Genomic DNA, 17,921 nt, shown 5'->3' on the forward strand with positions numbered 1-17,921 from the left:
ATGCGGCTCTCGCCATTGGTGGACAGCTATCCTGGTTACCAACCAACACTGGGCACATGAGAAAACACAGAAAAACTCGCTAATTTCAAAGCTAATGGCTAACAAAGTACTATCTCACGCAGAGAGTAAGTATTTTTCTAATATTTGTTGGAACCGGAGTGAAGGCTGCACACAAATATGACAGCTAAAGCCAGTTTTTGTGATATTTAACGTTGGCTCGAGACGTGCTAACGCTAACTAGTTAGCTTTTCAGTTTGTTATTAGCGTCAATGCTAACTGGCTGTTTGCTAACGCTGTCTCTGCCAGTAACCCCACGAGTTAATGTGTGCGATAAGCCGTTAACGCGCAGTGGGCTCGGGCACTGGGGGAGACAGCGTCAGCTGCCCGTGTAACACTAATATAGTCCGAAATGGTTTGCGCGTTAGCTATTAATGCCACACAAGTCAATGTAGCATCCGTTACCACACATCTGTTAACTCGGGTTAACGAGGCGTCATGCTGTTTTAAATGGGTGTTAACGAAAACCTGGTTAAATTGAATAAAATAAGCATAGGTTTGGATTGGAAACAGCGGATATCATGTGTTTGTTCTGCTGAGTCGTCCAGCGGGTGGGGCGACATTTTACACCAACTGTATTCAAGGTAATTTAAGATCATGTCACAGGTAACCTTGGGGTTGTCATCTGTGTCTGCAGTGGCGATGATCAAAACACAACACACATCTCAATGATATTTCTCAAGGATCATCGACCCTCTCTAAAATCTGGTAGAGGGGTTATGTGAACAGCCATCATCTGCAGCCACACGATGGATAACGAGGTAAGCAAATATCGCCTTATTCAACGACCCATCTGCTCTGTCAGTACTTCTAACTTCACCATAATCTGTCATCTTTCTATACATGAGGCATTGTCAGGACGATCTCTGATTTTCTGGGCATTGATCGCAACATTGCATGCCATATTTTACATCAGCGCCTCGGCTGTCTCTTTGTTTCACTAACAAGTACTCTCTGTTCTTTTCTCCAAATGTATTTCCTTCTCTTCTGACACTGACAGATGCTGTAGCCTAGTTGACTTGTAGAAACTGAGTAAGGGCTTTGTGATTTCTTTGCTCGTCTTGCATGATCGTTCAAACAAAATTGTGTGGCATGAGGCTGTAAATGGCTGTGTTATGTGAACAGCTGATGCTCCTTCCAAGACACACTTAATGTAGCACTGGCTGAGAATCAAGGCCAATATTTAAAGACTGAAGCAGGCACATTTTAATGAGGATGAATGGACTTTCATATGGAGAGGATTGTAGACCCTGCTGTTCGATCCTCAATTTGAGATTTAGGTTGATCTGACAGATGTATTTTTGCAATAAAATATCTTGTCAATTTGGCTTTTGAACAAACGATCACTTGTTATCACCCTCCAGTTACATGACGTGTTAAGTGATCATCATAGATTTGTGACATGTATTGTTAATGCAAGATGTATTATGCAGGGACACATTATGGTGAGATGTAATGGCTCTTGTTTCAGTCACTTTGTTGTGCTCACACCTAATGAATACAGGGCAGGACCACCTTTTGAAGAAGAGCCTGAATCTGACAAGGCATGGTTTTATAAAAGTGCTGGAGTTATTCCACAGGGATCTCGGCCCATGCTGACTCAGTAATCTGACTCAGTTGATGCATATATTTCAGCCGTGATTTCGCTATTCTGCTACTCCATCTCAAAATTGAAAGTCTACAGGCATTTAGGGTTAACTAGATATTGTCATGATCCTGAAAACCTGATGAGACAAATGCTGTATGATTATAAACTGTTCACAGATGGATGCTAATGCACTCCCAACAATTTAACATTAGCAACGATGTGAAAGGGATGATAATTTCTTATTATGGCCTGAATGTGTTCCCATCACACCTTTTAACCTCAGGATGACACTGACTGAATGTTGTCTTCACATTGCATGTGCTGTATTGATGCTTTGTTTACTCAACACCAGAGGAGCAAGCTGTTTGCATACATTTTGTGATGTACAGAATAAAGTGGATATTGATTGTCACCCGTGAATGTGAATACCCGTGCAACAATGAGCTGTATTGTGACAGTCTGTTTTTCTTAAACAGCTGATGTATGCTTTTCTGACTCTGCATCGTGTGTGTTCGTGTGTGTGTGTGTGTGTGTCCGTGTGTATACTCATGCTCGTGTTCTTGAAGGAGAGTAAGACGTGCCAAGGAGAGAAGCTTGCCTCTGCTGTGGATGACACTCTGGATGAATATTTAATCGCCCTCCAGCACAAAAACAGGTGAAGTGTGAGCACAGGCTGCTGGGGGAGAGACAGATTGGATTTCACAGAGGAGGTGCACAACTCCTCCATGACTTTCAGTGCTGCCTAATAGGAGCACTGATTGGTTCCTTGCTTTGAGATGCACAGGATTAGTTTGTGAAATGTGGGAAAGCGGGAAGCTGCTGTGACAGACAGCTTGCCCTATGTTTATTCATAATTGTCAAGGTTGTCACCGGTTTTCTTTGCTCCTCAGGATCCTAAAGCGCCTTAAAGTCAAAGACCCCAGGGAGATTGAGTTGGAGCAGCTTGAGCAAGGTTTCTCCATTTATCTCAACGGAGCCAATGCTGAAGCCAGTAGGAAGCAGCCAAAGAGCTCCAACCACAAGTCTGTCACCTCCTCACCTGCTTGGAGGCCCGCACGTACAGCAGGTATGCAGCTGCTGGACCAAAATAAACCTACAGACACTCCCCCTTAAATAAGATCTCATCATTTTTTAAACACCTGTTTTGTGCAAGAGGAAATATTCAGTCATTTTTACACTGAAATTGAAGGCGGCATCTCATATTCTATTCTTGTTGCTCCTGTCATTCCCTGAACCATATGGAACACCAGCTAATAGCCACCACTCCTCAGCTTGTAGTTTGCGTGGCATGATCCCACGCCCAGTCTCAGTGAATAAACGATAGTGACAGTTGTAGCTGGCAGCCAGTTTTTTCCCTCTTCCTCTATGCGCTGGACCATCTGCGTAAGTGACTGTACGTTCCGTCTCCTCTGAGGCAGTAGTCTGCTGCAAGCTGCTCATGTTCCCGTCTGTGCTCTTACTCATCTGCAGATGTCTGTAGAAGCGCCCACCAGCTAACTGAAGATAGCCCTAATCTGGAGCAGGCTCACAGGAAGAGGAGCCACACTGCCCCAGGAAAGGTCCAGAGGAAAGAATGGGTGCAGGTAGAGGCTGCTAATTGGTTAATATTCAAATCTTTAATTGTGGTGCATCAAAAATAAATATTTTCCAATGAAAGTGCACATGTTTATATGTTCCTCTCTTTTCATGTTTACAGGATTCTGTCAGAATTCGAACAGAGGAAGGACTAAGTTTGCTGATCTGCCCAGAAAAGCGCTACTCTGAGGATTTTGAGCCCTATGAAAGCGTAGACATGGAGGTAGAGTGAAGACATGACAATGCCTACTAAGCCTGTGTGTGTGGGTGTTTTTTTCCAGGGGAGGGGCTATGTGTCAGATGCAGCTGTCTGTGCTACTTAGCATCTCTCCATCTCTGCCATTTCCCCTTCACCCAATCACCTTGTTGCATCCAGAGCTCCAGCCCGCGCTCGCCTCGAAGTCCCTGCTCCCAGAGGGACACCTCCAAGGTGTCGCGCTCCTTCAGCTCCAGGCCTGAGAGCCAAGGGGGCCAAGCAAATCAGGAGCACAGTGAGAAGGTTCTTCTCAACCTTGAGGAAGTGAAGGTGAGCGGAAGAAGAAATATGTACGCCGTTTCATTTCATCTTGTCATGGTGGCATGAGATGTTGTGAATCGTCGAAATTTGATTTATGCTCCTGGGTGTAAATTTATGACGGTTTTCAGTGTTTGTCACCTAAATCAAGGGGATACTTAAACTGTCAGCATGCATTTTTGCGCCTGTGAGTGCTTACACTGATGACTGTGTTTACGGATGCATACGTAAACGCTGACATTTGTAAACTAGGTCCTGCGTCGGAGCCTGGAGGTTAGCATGCGGCGGAGCAGCCGTGGTTCAGCGGGGGAGGAGTCGGATGAGGAGTGGGTGGAGGAGCAGATTGAGAGGGACGAGAGTACTGAGAGTCTGGACGAACTGGGGCTGCCTCTCTCTTCCTCCAAGTCCTCCTCCAACCCCCGGCCAAGCGGAACGCACAGCCATCTGGACTCAGCAAACCTCATTGTCCTGGACTTTGGACCCTCACTGAAAGGTATGCTTTAGTGTCCACTTTCATATGTAAATTTAGTATTGATTTTTAGGGTGAGTCTTAATTGTCCAGAGTGATTCCATCTCCCTCATCCCTAACCCTGCTTCATCAGCAATGACCTATACAGATGGAGAGTAGGCGAGTACATTAGCAGTCTTTGCACAGTTCAAGTGGTATACTAGCCAGCCTCTGGGATGCAGAAGGACATTGGTCCTTTTGTGCCAACAAACTCCCAATATCACATTATATTCTTGTAATCTGAAAATTTTCCTCACCTTTATCTATTATTCCAGGTCGTAAGATTGAACGCTCACTGTCTGCAAAAAGGAAAGAATCCATTGACACCTTTATACCTACCAAGCCTATGTTGGTGAAGAGCAAAACATTAGATAGACCACCTTCCAAAGAGAGCTGGGATGGGCAGAGTAAGTCTTATAATGTTTTTTTAAAATTGCTAAACTGAGATTTATGATAAACAATCTATGAAATTTAAAGTATGCAGTATACAAGTGGCAGCTTCGCTATTTTGATAGAAACCTCTTAATACAGGCCCTTTTTAGAAATGTTTCTGTTGAAAGATCTGTTGGAAAGCATGGTGCATGCCTGTTGTTTTAAAGACCTGTGCTTCTTGCTTTAGGGCCGAGGAGTCGAGTGGAGAGGCCCCTGTCAGCAGCCAGAAAGGCTTCTCTTGAGGAGCGGGACACAGAGGAGATGGCATGCAGGGTGCGCCAGGCCATCCAGAGAGAAAATGACCCTGTGCAGAGTCCTGAGATCTTCAGCCGTAACACGGTCAGCCTGCCCCACACTGTGCATGTCCCACCTCTCCTCAACTTAAACCACCACTTCTTAAAAACATCCTGTTAACTAGCACTGTAATAAATAGTTTTAAGCTTTGAAGCTTTAATCAGAAGGTGGACATTCAGATTCTAATCAACATTGTTTGTTTTCTGTTTGAACCCAGGATTTCAGCACAGTTGCAGATAGAGATTAGGCAACACTAATATTATTAGTATTACACTATTGAGTGAATGAGATTCCAGTGGTGGCTGTGTGTGGCTTGTTTCCCTCTCGTGTGATCCAAACATTCCCTGTAACTCCACCTCTAGCTTTTGTCAGATGATGTCATCATAAAATATGACAACAGACATTCAACGCTTCAGTCAAAAACCTCTATAGAAGCTCAAATGTTAAATAAAATGACAGTAGTACCAGTTTTCTCCACCTATGACACTACACGTGTCCTTTATGTGCTCGTGATTTTAATACAGTAACAGTGTGCTGGATTTGGCTTACATGTAAACTCTGCCCCTAAAGCTTATGTCTCTCTGACTCTTTAATTTTGCTTCCTTTTTATCCAGGGCAGGGGACACCAGATGATGAATGGCTTAGTGCGCCACAACAGCCGCGACAAGGATGAGAACAGTGTCACTTTGGCTATGCAGAGAATCACCCTCATGGGCCCCGGGTATGCTGACTGAATATGGCTCTTAAACACACACCTGGTAATCCTGTACATCCTGCAGTGTCAGTGTAAACTTGATATTGTTTTATAGACACTAATACTAACAAAGATTTATGGTGTATACACCCTCTGACCTTGAGGAATTATTTATTAGTGTTGCTGTGCTCAGCAATCACTCCCTGCTAATAGGATGAAGGTCAGGGACACTAGACAAATCAGCAGAGCTGAGGGTGTCATCCTTCTGTTCAGGCAACAACAGAAACTGCTGAAAGCCTTGGAGAAACTGGAAGCAGGACCCAGCTACGACATCACTCAGTCTGTCAAAACAGACCATGGCAAGCAGCCGGTGAGTCAGTAACACGTCTAGTGGTTCAGATGGTGTGATTGAGACAGAAGCACACCGAAGCACTCGTGAATGTTTTGTGTTGTCGTTGCAGAGAAGGCACTCCTCAGCAGAGGTCACCCCTGCATTGTATGTTACCATGGAGATCCTGTCAAACTGGGGGAACGCGTTGCAGGTCGGGCTGACTGAGTTGCAGTTTTTCTGCCTTAGAAACAAGAGACTATACGTGTCGCCTCACGACTTAGACATCAGGAACGCAGACTACCCCGGGAATCTGGGGGCACTTGTCAGCGGAAAGGTGAAGGTGAGTCAATGCGGCCTGTCTCAGCATTCTGTTTGAATGATTTCAGCAACGCATATCTGAACGTAGACATCATAAATTAGTAACAGTGCGTGTATAACCTGCATTTTTATTGAAACCTGTTCTCACAGCAAACATTTTAACCTGTCTCAACGGCCGATCACACCAAGACTCATCAGTAAAAACATGTCATCCAGCAAAACTATTGTTGCCCAACGCCCCTTTCCAAGGTGTTTTTAAAAGCGGCCACGCCTGCAGTGACAAGCCTGGGTGTCATTAGGGCCTTGGCAGGAAAAGTTCTGGTGTAAATAAAGACGTTAATTATAAATCTCTTCTATTTAATTGTCCCGGTAAGCCATGACGTTAAACAAGCGTGCTCAATAACAGGATCATGAAGCTTGAACACCTAAATAGGATGCAGCTATTATTAATGTTATTAATCCCAATCGTCTGTTGTGTAAAAGGCCTGTTATTTTACATACAAGTTTAAGGTGGTTCTCAGCATTTCTGAATCAATCTCACTATTTCCATGGACAAAGTATTTGCTGATTTCATCTGTTATCTTTGGTTGACAGACCACCAAAGAGCGTCACATGTGGACGTGCCCGTTCCACCCTCCCGTCCAGCTCTACTTCATCATCAGGAACACGGAGCGCTCCTCGGATTTTGGAATATCTCGCATCAAAATCTGGAACTACAACAGAAGCCTCAATGTAATTTTTTTTTTATTATTATGTGCCATCACAGTTAATAAGAAGTTGAATTGTAAGATCACATATTTTGATTTATTCCTCTCTCCAGTTCAGAGATTATTTATTTAGCCGTCCGTAGCACTACAGTAGAGTTCATAGATCCAACATGCTTGTGTGTTGTCAGTGTAATACGGGAGGACTGTATTGGAGTGATTATGTCGGGGGTGTGGCTCTCTTTTAGCAGTGGCTGGCTGAGCTGCCAGTCAGACTGTCCAAATGTGGAACAGCAAGAGATTAGCCCCGGAGGATTAGTGTTAGGGGAAACGTGGGCTTCTGCCTCTCCACCTCACTGCTGCTCATTGAGGGGGTACAAGACCCCGTTGTATCTCTTTTTATGTTACTACACTTATCTAGAATCACTTGATGTCTTGAGCCTGGAAGGTAAGGAGCTGTTGGTGGGAGAAATGTTCTGGTTTAATCTCGGTATATAGTGGTTTACTGTGTGGCCGATCGAGCAGATTTGAGTTGGGCTTTAGCCATTTCTACATGGCAGCCATGTCTTGGCGTCTGTGAGAGCGCTAATTACTGCTAGCTTGGAGAGCACTTATTGTGCATGAAAGAAATAGATGAATCACCAAAGTTTTTACTTTTTTAGACTTTATGTATTTGCCGCTTGTGTTGCTTTGAATTTGAATAATTATGCACTCAAAATATTGTTCAGTATTCAAAAACATAATATGAAATGCTTAATATTTTCCTGTGTTACTATTTAATACCACGTGACGCCTTATATCTCAAATTAAATGTGTAGAATTATTTTGTGTAGATGTCAGATATTAAAATCTCAAATTAACTGGGTGCCGAAAGTCAAATAACGTGCAAACTGTATGGATGCAACTAACGATTATTTTCATTCATCGATTTATGAGACAATTATTTTCTAACTTAATTATTTTGTCTATAAAACATTGAAAAAGTGTGAAAAAGTGACGTCTTCAAATTGTTTTTTTTTTGTCTGAAACCAAAACTCTTCATTTACTGTCATAAATAATGACGAAAAGCAGCCAATCCTCACATTTAAGAAGCTGGAACCAGCAAATTTTTGATATTTTTAAAATAATTGAAACAGTTAATCTATTATCAAAATAGTTGACAACTTATTTTCTCCCGATCGACCAACCAGTTCATCGACTAATCGTTGTAGCTCTAGCAAACTGTTGAACATGGTTGTATATTGATTTAAACAGGAACTCTGTTTGTTTTTGTAGGACCTTGACATCGGTGCACGCCATATAAAGCTGTACCTTAACAGCACATTGGTGTTTGAGGGTGAGCTGGCGAAGGGCTGTGGCAACCAGGTCTTTGACTACAGCACCACGATCGACCTCCAAGATTTCCAGGTGTCAGACTCTGTGTTCTCCAGTCCCGTGTCATCAGGACACAATTTGCGGGGTGCCAGCCCCCAGCGCCATGAGGACAGGAAGAGTGTGGAGCGACACCACAGTTCGAATCAGCAGCCATTAGATGCAGCAGGCCAGGCCATGATGGAAATGCAGGAGAAATCCCATACACTGCTCCCACCCATCACTCCTTCATCCTCTGCTCGTCGCTCCTCCACACAAAGAAACTCTTTTGATCTGTCAGCCTCTGAAGAGCCTCTCTCTCTCAGACAGCAGGTGGAGCAGCCGGCGCCCATGGAACAGACAGTCACCACCCAGCCGTCCTCCTCACGGGTGGCCCCCCAGTGGCTGCAGCCCCTCAACAGAGGAGCTCCAGAGGGCTGCGAGGCCAGCAGAGAGAGGCCCCGCTGGCTGGTGCCTCAGCACTCCACAGAGCCCAAATCTCCGACAGCCTCCTCCTCCTCAATGCTCCCGGAGCTGCCGTGCAACCCGGGCCGAGTTTGTAGGGGGGTGGAGAGGACGGTGAATGGGAGTCAATGGAAAGCAAACTCTCTGGATATGAGCTGCGACCTGCTGGAGGAGCTTGGTGAGCCAAAGACAGACAGGCCCGTCAGCGGACGCAGGAGCTCGTTCAGAAACACTGCAGTCACCAGCAGGCAGACAGAGGAGCAGCACCTCAGAGCTGCTGTGCTGTCAAATACAGGTAGGAAAGATTACTACCTCCCATCTTTAAAGTTATGATACCACCATTCATTTATCCTTTATTTGTGCAGGAAGACCTTATAATTTATGATAACTTATTTGAGATTCTTTGATTTAAAAAAAGATGTGTGTCCTATCTGTGATGCCATTAAAATGTTTGTTTCCTAACAGAATGTAAGCTTAAATTGATTCCTGTATGTTTTCCTTTTGTTGCTGATTAAGTTTTGTCATCATCAAAAGTATACCCTTTGATATTTGATGGGAATCGTCATTTCTACAGATGTTTTTGTGAACTTAAATACGATTGTGGAAAGGGGGAGATGTCACTGCATAAAGCTGACCGCCTCTTCTATTATAATCCCTCAATCTCCCCGACTACAGATGAATAAACAACATGATTTAAGAGGCTGTACTTTGAAATGTAAATCCCAGGGATACTGTGGAAGGGAATTTTTTGTTGAAATGGGTCAATTGATGAAATGTATAACTAGACTAGTTTTTTTTCTTGTGTGATGCTAAATGTAAAGGCAGTTTACACTCATAAAAGTATTATCTTTTTTCCTGTGAATTGCTAGTATTAATAGATAATCTTTGTGTATTCTCCAGAGGAGCCATTGTCACTGGTGAGCAGCAGCAGGAGGCAGTGCACCTCTCTGTCCAAGCTGCACAGCCAACAGGACGACACCCTCATGGAGTCCTGGGACTCCCTCACAAAGTTCAACCAATGCCAACGTGGACGAATCTCCAACATGGGCTTCGAAGGCGACATTTTTGATGAGTTCCTCCAGCGGCAGGGCCGCGGTCCACCCACAGTCCCAGTCAACTCCACCACAGCACCCAGGAGCCCACTTTCTTCCTTGAGCACGCAGGGAGGGGCACTGTGTGAAGGCCCTGATGATGATCCATCCATGGAGCGGGAGGAGGAGTTTGAGATCCCGGTGCTGCCCCAGGGCCAAAGACTGGTCATCAACATCCTGTCCACCTGGGGAGACCGCCACTATGTGGGCCTCAACGGCCTGGAGGTGTTCAGCTCCAGCGGAGAGCCCCTACAACCTGCTCATATCCGTGCTGACCCCCCAGACATCAACATTCTCCCTGCATACGGCAAGGATCCACGCGTGGTCACCAACTTGATTGATGGCGCCAATCGTACCCAGGATGACATGCATCTTTGGTTAGCACCCTTTACCCCTGGTCGTAGCCACACCATCTTCCTGGAGTTCGGAGCCCCCTACCAGGTGGCCATGATCCGAGTGTGGAACTACAACAAGTCGCGCATTCACTCCTTCCGAGGGGTGAAGGAGGTGGAGATGCTGCTGGATGGGAGGTGCATCTTCAGGGGCGAGATTGCCAAAGCCTCTGGGACCCTGTCTGGAGGTAGCTGAACAGAACAACCTCACAAATTTTGACTCCTTTGTGTGTTACCTTTGATACATTTTATTCCTTTTTTCTCAATCTGCTGTCACTTCAGGGCTGGACCAATTTGGTGATACTATCCTGTTCACTACTGACGATGAGATCCTGGAGGCTATGTCTCGTTACGATGAAACCTTCCTGGGTGAAGGTGAGGGTCCTGAGGGCCTGGTTCACGAGGAGGAGCTGCAGAGACCGCGCACCGCTGATGGAGAGGGAGAGGAAAGACCCTTCACCCAGGCCGGTTTCCGAGAGGAAGACCTCAAAGTAATTACATTCACTGGCTACCTTTATTTTTTAGAATTGATTTTAAAGTCCTTTTACTTACCTACAAAGCCTTACGCAATCTAGCACCTTCATATATCAGCAACTGTCTCTTATTTTATGTTCCATCAAGAACTCTCAGATCTTCCTCTGCCTTTCTGACTAAAGTTTATCCATTCATGTCTATAAAAAAACTTGTTCTTTAAATAGTTTTGTTATTCTGGGGATCAAAAATCTTCATCTGAAGTTTGAATCTGAGGTTTTTCTGTAAATAGGTTTTTAATAAATAATGAATATAGCAACGCCTGATCAACCCAGATCATTTTCAGGCTTAAATTAAAACTACTTCAGCTTCAAAGTATGGATATGGACACGTATAATAGTGTCCTCGTTCATCCCTAGTTATTTGCACGTCATCAACAGGACAGGGTAAAGCAATTATAGTTTTAATGTGTTCATGTGTTGTTCTAGCTGAAACTCCATCTCAACCCCACTGTGAGCCAGTCTGAAGAGAACATGGAGCTCATTCCTGGGATGTACACTGGAAAGTGTGAGTAGACCATCAGCATCCTCTCCTCGCATGTTCAGTTCTATTTTTTGCTGTTTAGATACTTAAAATAAGTGACTCCTTCCACTCCGACAGGCCTTAGACTAGAGCTGGTGATGACGTGGGGGGACTCCCACTACATGGGCCTGACAGGAATGGAGGTGGTGGGGAAGGATGGAGAGAGTTTGCCTTTAGACCTCAGTATGATGGCTGCCTCCCCCAGAGACCTCAACGACCTGCCTGAGTACGGACACGACCTGCGCACGCTCGATAAGTATGTCGGACAGCATATGTGACATTTGACAGTCTTTTTTTTCACCACACAACAGTTGATGTAAAATAACCTTACTTTTTGTGAATATTCCATCTCCTTTGTATGGGTTTCCTTACTGTGCTTGATTTCTTACTTCCAGTACCCTGGTCACAAGAAAAATATCGAATATCACAATCCATACTTAGAACAGATCATTATTTCGTTTGGTGCAGTCATTGGGGTCTGTTGTCTTTACCCAGACTTATAGATTGCAACAACATCACCACTGATGACCAGCACATGTGGCTGATCCCTTTCTCCTATGGAGAGCCGCACACCTTGAATGTGACGTTCAACAAGGCCCAGACCATCGCTGGACTCCGTATCTGGAATTACAACAAGTCCCCTGAGGACTCTTATAGAGGGGTGAGACACTTTTCTGTCACTTCAGTCCTGTGAAATAATCATTGTGAACCGTTTATATAAAGCAGTAAGCTTTGAAACAATTAGGTATGATACATTTTTACATTTAACAGTACAGGTCTATCAACAAAAACACACAAATCTCTACATCTTCGTTCCAGGTGAAGCTGATCCATGTGTTCGTGGACGATGTTGCCATCTCCCCATCGGAGGGATTTCTGATCAGGAAAGGACCAGGCAACTGTCACTTCGACTTTGCCCAGGAGCTCCTCTTCATAGACTTCCTCCAGACGCCCACTGAAAACAAGAGTGCAGAGGACTACCACAAGTAGGAGCCAGAAATTTAATTAGCACAAGCTGTTATCTCACGAGAAAGTTTGAAAACCGCATTTCCTCATTTTTGATGTTGTCTGTAATTCAGAGGAAGCTCGAAGAGACAAGAACAGGCCAGCATGGACTATGAAGCTCCCATCATGCCTTGTGGATGTATCCTTCTGACATGGACGTGTGGACAGTTGTGTTTACTACTGCTGTGTGTGTTGTCAGTTCAAACAGGCAATGTTAAGGCTGCAGCAATTCTTTAATGTTTTATCAATCTGCCAATTCCCGTTTTTAATGAAAAATGCACAACACAATTACACAGAGCCCAATTTTTACATCTTCATATTGTTTCTCTGACCAGGATAGATTTGATTTTTTAATATTTTAAATCATTTTTGATTTTATATTCTGCCAAATGTTGATTGGGACGGTCAGCATGAACACACATCCTGTGTGCCATCATGAATTCATGTCAAATTAAGGATCTGTTCTGGTGTTTTTAAAGATAAGGGCTGTTAGAAATCACTCCATCATTCCCTACTCCCTGTTTGATAATCACTACAATGAGCACAGTAAATTTAGATTTCTAAAGCAGAAGGTAGATGAAGTGTACTCTATTGTAAATAGGGAGTGACTTTAGCCACAGCCCAGGTCTGATGTGCGCCGTACATGTTGTTTATTCCTTGACCTTCATCCGTCAGTCATTTTTCAGCTGCAGCTGTTAACAACCTGGGGAGACCCGTACTACATCGGCCTCAACGGCCTCGAATTTTATGACCAGAACCACGAGAAGATCACTCTCAGCGACAACAGTATCCTTCCTTCACTAACCTAAACTCAAGCTAGAATATATCCATATAATCTTATCACTCTTGTGCAGTTCATAATTTATGTATACATTCTGATTATTCCCCCTTTTGTCTCTTATCCTGGGATATGAATATTGAAACCTTCTCTAATACCATGAGGTATTTGTAGAAATAGGCTTAGTCATTGCCAACAAAAATGTTTAAAGAGGAGATGCATTAAAAGTCAAACAACCTTGAAAAGTCCTCACTGCTACACAATTGGTCCTATTTTTAGATCATATCCAGAGAGGATGCACATAGTAAATAATTGACCCAGGTGCTAAATTAGCAAAAGCTGTTGGAGGATTATTTGTAGGTGTCAATTAGCGTCTGTTCCTCAACATTATGTCCATCAGACATTGCTGCATTTCCAGACAGTGTTAATGTCCTGGACAGTGTGAGTGGTGATGTGAGGACTCCGGATAAATTAATAGATGGAGTCAGCAGCACCCATGATGGAAGGCATATGTGGTTAGCCCCGGTGCTCCCTGGACTGGTGAGGATGAGAGAGAGTGAAATTCAGTCAACACTCTGAAGAGAGTACATTTGTTTAAGTGTACTGATTGTTTCCCCGTAGGTGAACCGCGTGTACGTCATCTTTGATCAGCCAGTGACTGTTTCCATGATCAAACTGTGGAACTACTCAAAGACACCACACAGAGGAGTGAAGGAGTTTGGGGTAAGCATCTCTATCTGCTGTGAGCTGTTGTAGTTTTGCACACTCAAACTCTAATGTATTTGTCTGTGTGTGTGTGTTCAGCTGCTGGTGGACGACCTCCTGGTGTATAACGGCATCTTGGACAGTGTAAGCCATGTGGCACGAGGCATTCTGCCCACCTGCGACCCAGTGGTGCCCTACCACACCATCTTGTTCACAGACAACGCCTACATCGCACACCGAGAGAGGAACACCGTCATCAGGTAACTGGATTTTTAGGATGTAGACTTTAGACAATTCAGAGTCTAAAACAGAGAAACTAATGGATTGAGAAGGTTAGATTCAACCGCAATGTCCCAAAATTGGTGAGTTGTTTTGAACAGAGATGTGCTCTTCTCCACTTCAGCCCCCGTGGCAGAAGACACCACCAACAGTGAGTAACAGAGCCCCTGAAAGCCTCGTGTCAGCACCCCCCTGTGGTCAATCCCTGTATTGAAGATTCCTCCAGTGACCTCAAATGTCCCCCAGCCATCCCACACCCTCCGTACCACATGCTTGACTTGTGATGCCTCCTCTCTCCCCCTTCTCTCTCCTTCGTTACCTCTCCAGACCCATCTTTGGTCTCAAGGCCTGGACCTGCTGGCTTCAAGCTTTGTTATCAGTCAGCCCTCCATTTTATGTCGTTCCTTGATCACAGTTTTCCCTCAAACGCAATGAATTCACTTGTTTTTGTTGTGTTTTCATTCATTTTTTTTGCAGTAATTACGTCGAGGATCAGGATGTGAAGATGACCAATGAGAATCAGATAGTGCATCACAACAAGAAGAAGCAGACAGCTGATCCAGGTGAGTCAGGGAAACAACCAGAGGGAATCAAACATGATCACAAATTTAAATCAGAAATGTATTTTCTTCACTGGGGGAGTCTGGAATCTCTTCAAGGTTCATCTTTATCTGTACCTACAGACACCCAGAGTCTACTAACATAGGTATGCCAAGTGTGAAGGACAGTGGGTAACCTCATCAATGCATAAGTAAAATGTTCTTATGAGAGGGAATCTAACATGATCACAGATTTCTTCCACACACCTGGACATTTGTGGCTTTTTTAACACACAACAGTTTGAAACTGTCATTCATCAGTCAGTTGGTGGGGTCTTTTCAGGGCAAAGACCCATTCTCCATCCAAGTTTTGTACAAATCCATTCAGTAGTTTTTGTGTAATCCTGCGGACAAACCAACCAACAAACAAACATAACCTCTTTGGCGAAGGTGATGAAATATGGAGTATATGGGGTGCAAGGAACAATTATTTTAATTTTAGATTAATTTGCAGTTTTTTGGTTTAAAAAAATGTCAGAAAAAGGTGAAAAACATTCATCAGTGTTTCCCAAAAGCCCAAGATGGCGTCCTCAAATGTCAAAACATTCACATTTAAGAAGCTGGAATTACTTTTTTTTCTCTTTTAAAATGACTCAAAACCCTTTAATTGATTATTAGAATATTTGGGGATTAATTTAATAGTTGATACCTAATCGATGATTCATTGCAGCTCAGATTAAGTCCAGTTTTAATGCACTAATTTTTACCTTAATTGTTCCGCCTAATTGCAGCTCTTCGGCCTAAAACCTGCATGACTGATGGAGGGAAGCACGGAAAGAGGAGGTACTGACAGACAGGTGATGACAGACGTGGATTCAGTGCTCATACAATGAGAGCACAACATAAAGGGAGGAACCGTGGCTGACTTTTTAATACCACTTTTTGGTGGGCGACTTTTGAAAAATCTCCCCAGAGCAGAGCCACCCAGCCGCGGTCTAGACTGAAGAGGATGGAGCTTGCACAGAAAACAATGGCTTTGCACACACACACACACACACACGTACACACACAGGATTCCACTTTATGGTTGGATTACTCCCCTTCCCCTTGCTGTGAAAACGCGCCCACCCAGATCCATGTTATCCTGAACACGTACTGTAAGGTTGCCCCGGTTGTCCCCACACACAGTGCCAGGATAAACCTGTGAGGCTGTATTTTTATCAGCCCTATTATTGTGCCTAGTACTAAACACTATATCTGTGGCTGCTATTGTGACTTCGTGCTGCATATTTAAATGCTGCTTGTGGCTTGTAAATACTAAAAAAAAGAAAGTTCCAAAGCCACATGAATACACTCTCACACCAGGATGTGGCCATTGCTACATTTATTAACTACTTTTCTCTACTGATGAGCCGAGACAGTCAGCTCTCCGACTGACACTCCCACCAGTGCACCAACAAGTCGTAATGCTATGCAGACACTAATTTATATCAAATAATAATTTATATCTGTTGGCTACTATATATTCAAAGCCTGATGGTTTTACATGGGAAGGTACTTCCAGAGAGGTTTTCACTTTTGGAAGATTTATATCGATGGCTCAAGTGGAACACTGATATGGTGGACAGAAGCTGCCAAAATACATAAATAAATGACTCAATAAATACATTAATATGCAATTAAATGCACAAAAATTAGTTAAAAAATAAATGTAGGCATTCATTTGTAAAATGTGCCATAAATTGGTATTTGTTTTTAATTTGCTTCTCTATTTGTTTACCTTTGTATTTATGTATGTATTTACTTACTTTCCTGTGTAATTGTCCATCTCATTTATTTATTCATTATTAAATGTATTTTTTAAATTCATATATTTGTTTATATATTATTTCCCTTTGCATTTTTCGCCCTATTTCTTTCCGAAAATTATGTATTTCCTCATTTTCTTTTTACATTTCTTTGTGCATTTCTGCTTCTTTATGAAATTGAGGGGGCTGTCCTCCAGAGTACGTCATGGGGTTAACTTTTCACTTATTGATTTGTCAACATCGGAATGCATTGATCAACTATTGCTCCCACAGTAGACGGTCTCAAGCTCACCAGAAAATGAATTAATTGAAAAATAAAGTGGAAAATTAAATGGGGAAGTAATTATATTATTAATACAAAGGTAAATAAATACAGAAGCAAACTAAAACAAATATTTATTTATATCACATTTTTTGAAATTCATTGATGCCTGCATTTATTTTTTTAGATTTTTTGTGCATTTAATGGCGTGTTTATTTATTTATTGAGTCATTTCTTTATTTTTTATGTATTTTGGCAGTTTCAGTCCTCCATACACTAAGGAGTTAAAATAACAGCACAGTAGTCAGATTTTTGTACATTTCAACTTGGATAAAATGAAAACTGAAGCTTCACACTCCACACTTGAACCTTCATATATTTGGCTTCACAAAATTTGGTCTGTATATTTTTTCTGCATAGCACCAGGTAGAAAAAAAAACGTGTCCAATCCAAGTGACCTTTTATCGAAGTTGCTAAAGAAAGAAGACTGTTTCGGAGGCAAACATTTCTTGAGCCAGTTGAGCCGTTTTAGTAATTTGGTTGGAAATAGAAAAAAAACACAAAAAAAATACATTTGCCAGTTTAGATGTTGAGTAGATTCAGTAACAGGCAACTTCTAAATATGCAAATACTATAACTTTACCTCAAATTGAGACGAATGATCTTTAAAAAGGGATTTATCTAATTCTACCTTCACTATAATACTTAGTAGTTGGTGTCGTTCTCTTCACTCATTCAATATTTACTGTACTAACTTGTTGCATGGGAAAGTCTCTCCAGCGCTAGCTGCTGTTATCATCCTTAAATGTTAGATACTTTTGTTTGGAGGAGTTTTTACTGCTTCATCGAGCCCCAGTATATAAACTACTTCACACTCCTTACTCAGGAGTAAATGTATATGAAATGCAGTTTTATGTATTTAATTTCAGTGCGTCCGACAGCAACAATAGTCATCACTCTGTATCTCAGTCCTGCTCTGTAGGGTGGTGGCTATTATTGTATGTGTGACATTTAGTGTTTTGAAATATTTAATTATTTTTCTAATCTTGATTAAATATGTATATTTGATGTAGGTTTATTTGAATGAATAAAAATGTTCAAAATCTGTTTGTTTACATTTGTAGTCCTTTTTTTTAAGACTGTCAGCGTGAAAGCATGTCAGGGCCACGAGGAGCTGCT

At 42.8% G+C, this 17,921-nt stretch overlaps 1 protein-coding gene across 3 annotated transcripts; it reads left to right on the forward strand.

Moving 5' to 3' along the window:
* Positions 1-54: 54 nt before the first annotated feature.
* katnip (katanin interacting protein) lies at positions 55-17,849 on the forward strand. 3 transcript variants are annotated; one of them, XM_073489938.1, is made up of 29 exons: positions 55-125; positions 695-818; positions 2,212-2,300; positions 2,536-2,711; positions 3,116-3,228; positions 3,342-3,443; positions 3,597-3,746; positions 3,987-4,227; positions 4,518-4,649; positions 4,862-5,013; positions 5,583-5,689; positions 5,936-6,032; positions 6,124-6,333; positions 6,906-7,043; positions 8,291-9,125; positions 9,731-10,501; positions 10,596-10,804; positions 11,273-11,351; positions 11,445-11,622; positions 11,862-12,027; positions 12,186-12,352; positions 12,446-12,510; positions 13,047-13,157; positions 13,550-13,689; positions 13,771-13,872; positions 13,954-14,114; positions 14,258-14,284; positions 14,611-14,696; positions 15,464-17,849. In XM_073489938.1, the coding sequence occupies exons 2-29, from the start codon at positions 807-809 to the stop codon at positions 15,520-15,522; spliced, it is 4,875 nt and encodes a 1,624-aa protein (XP_073346039.1). In that variant the 5' UTR covers positions 55-125; positions 695-806; the 3' UTR covers positions 15,523-17,849. The 3 variants fall into 3 exon arrangements, with proteins under 3 accessions (XP_073346039.1, XP_073346040.1, XP_073346038.1); XM_073489939.1 differs by lacking the exon at positions 14,258-14,284; XM_073489937.1 differs by lacking the exons at positions 55-125; positions 695-818 and having other exon boundaries at positions 2,194-2,300.
* The last annotated feature ends 72 nt before the right edge of the window (positions 17,850-17,921 follow it).

This window comes from Pagrus major, chromosome 20 (assembly GCF_040436345.1).
Source record: "Pagrus major chromosome 20, Pma_NU_1.0".
NCBI classification, from domain to species: Eukaryota; Metazoa; Chordata; class Actinopteri; order Spariformes; family Sparidae; genus Pagrus; species Pagrus major.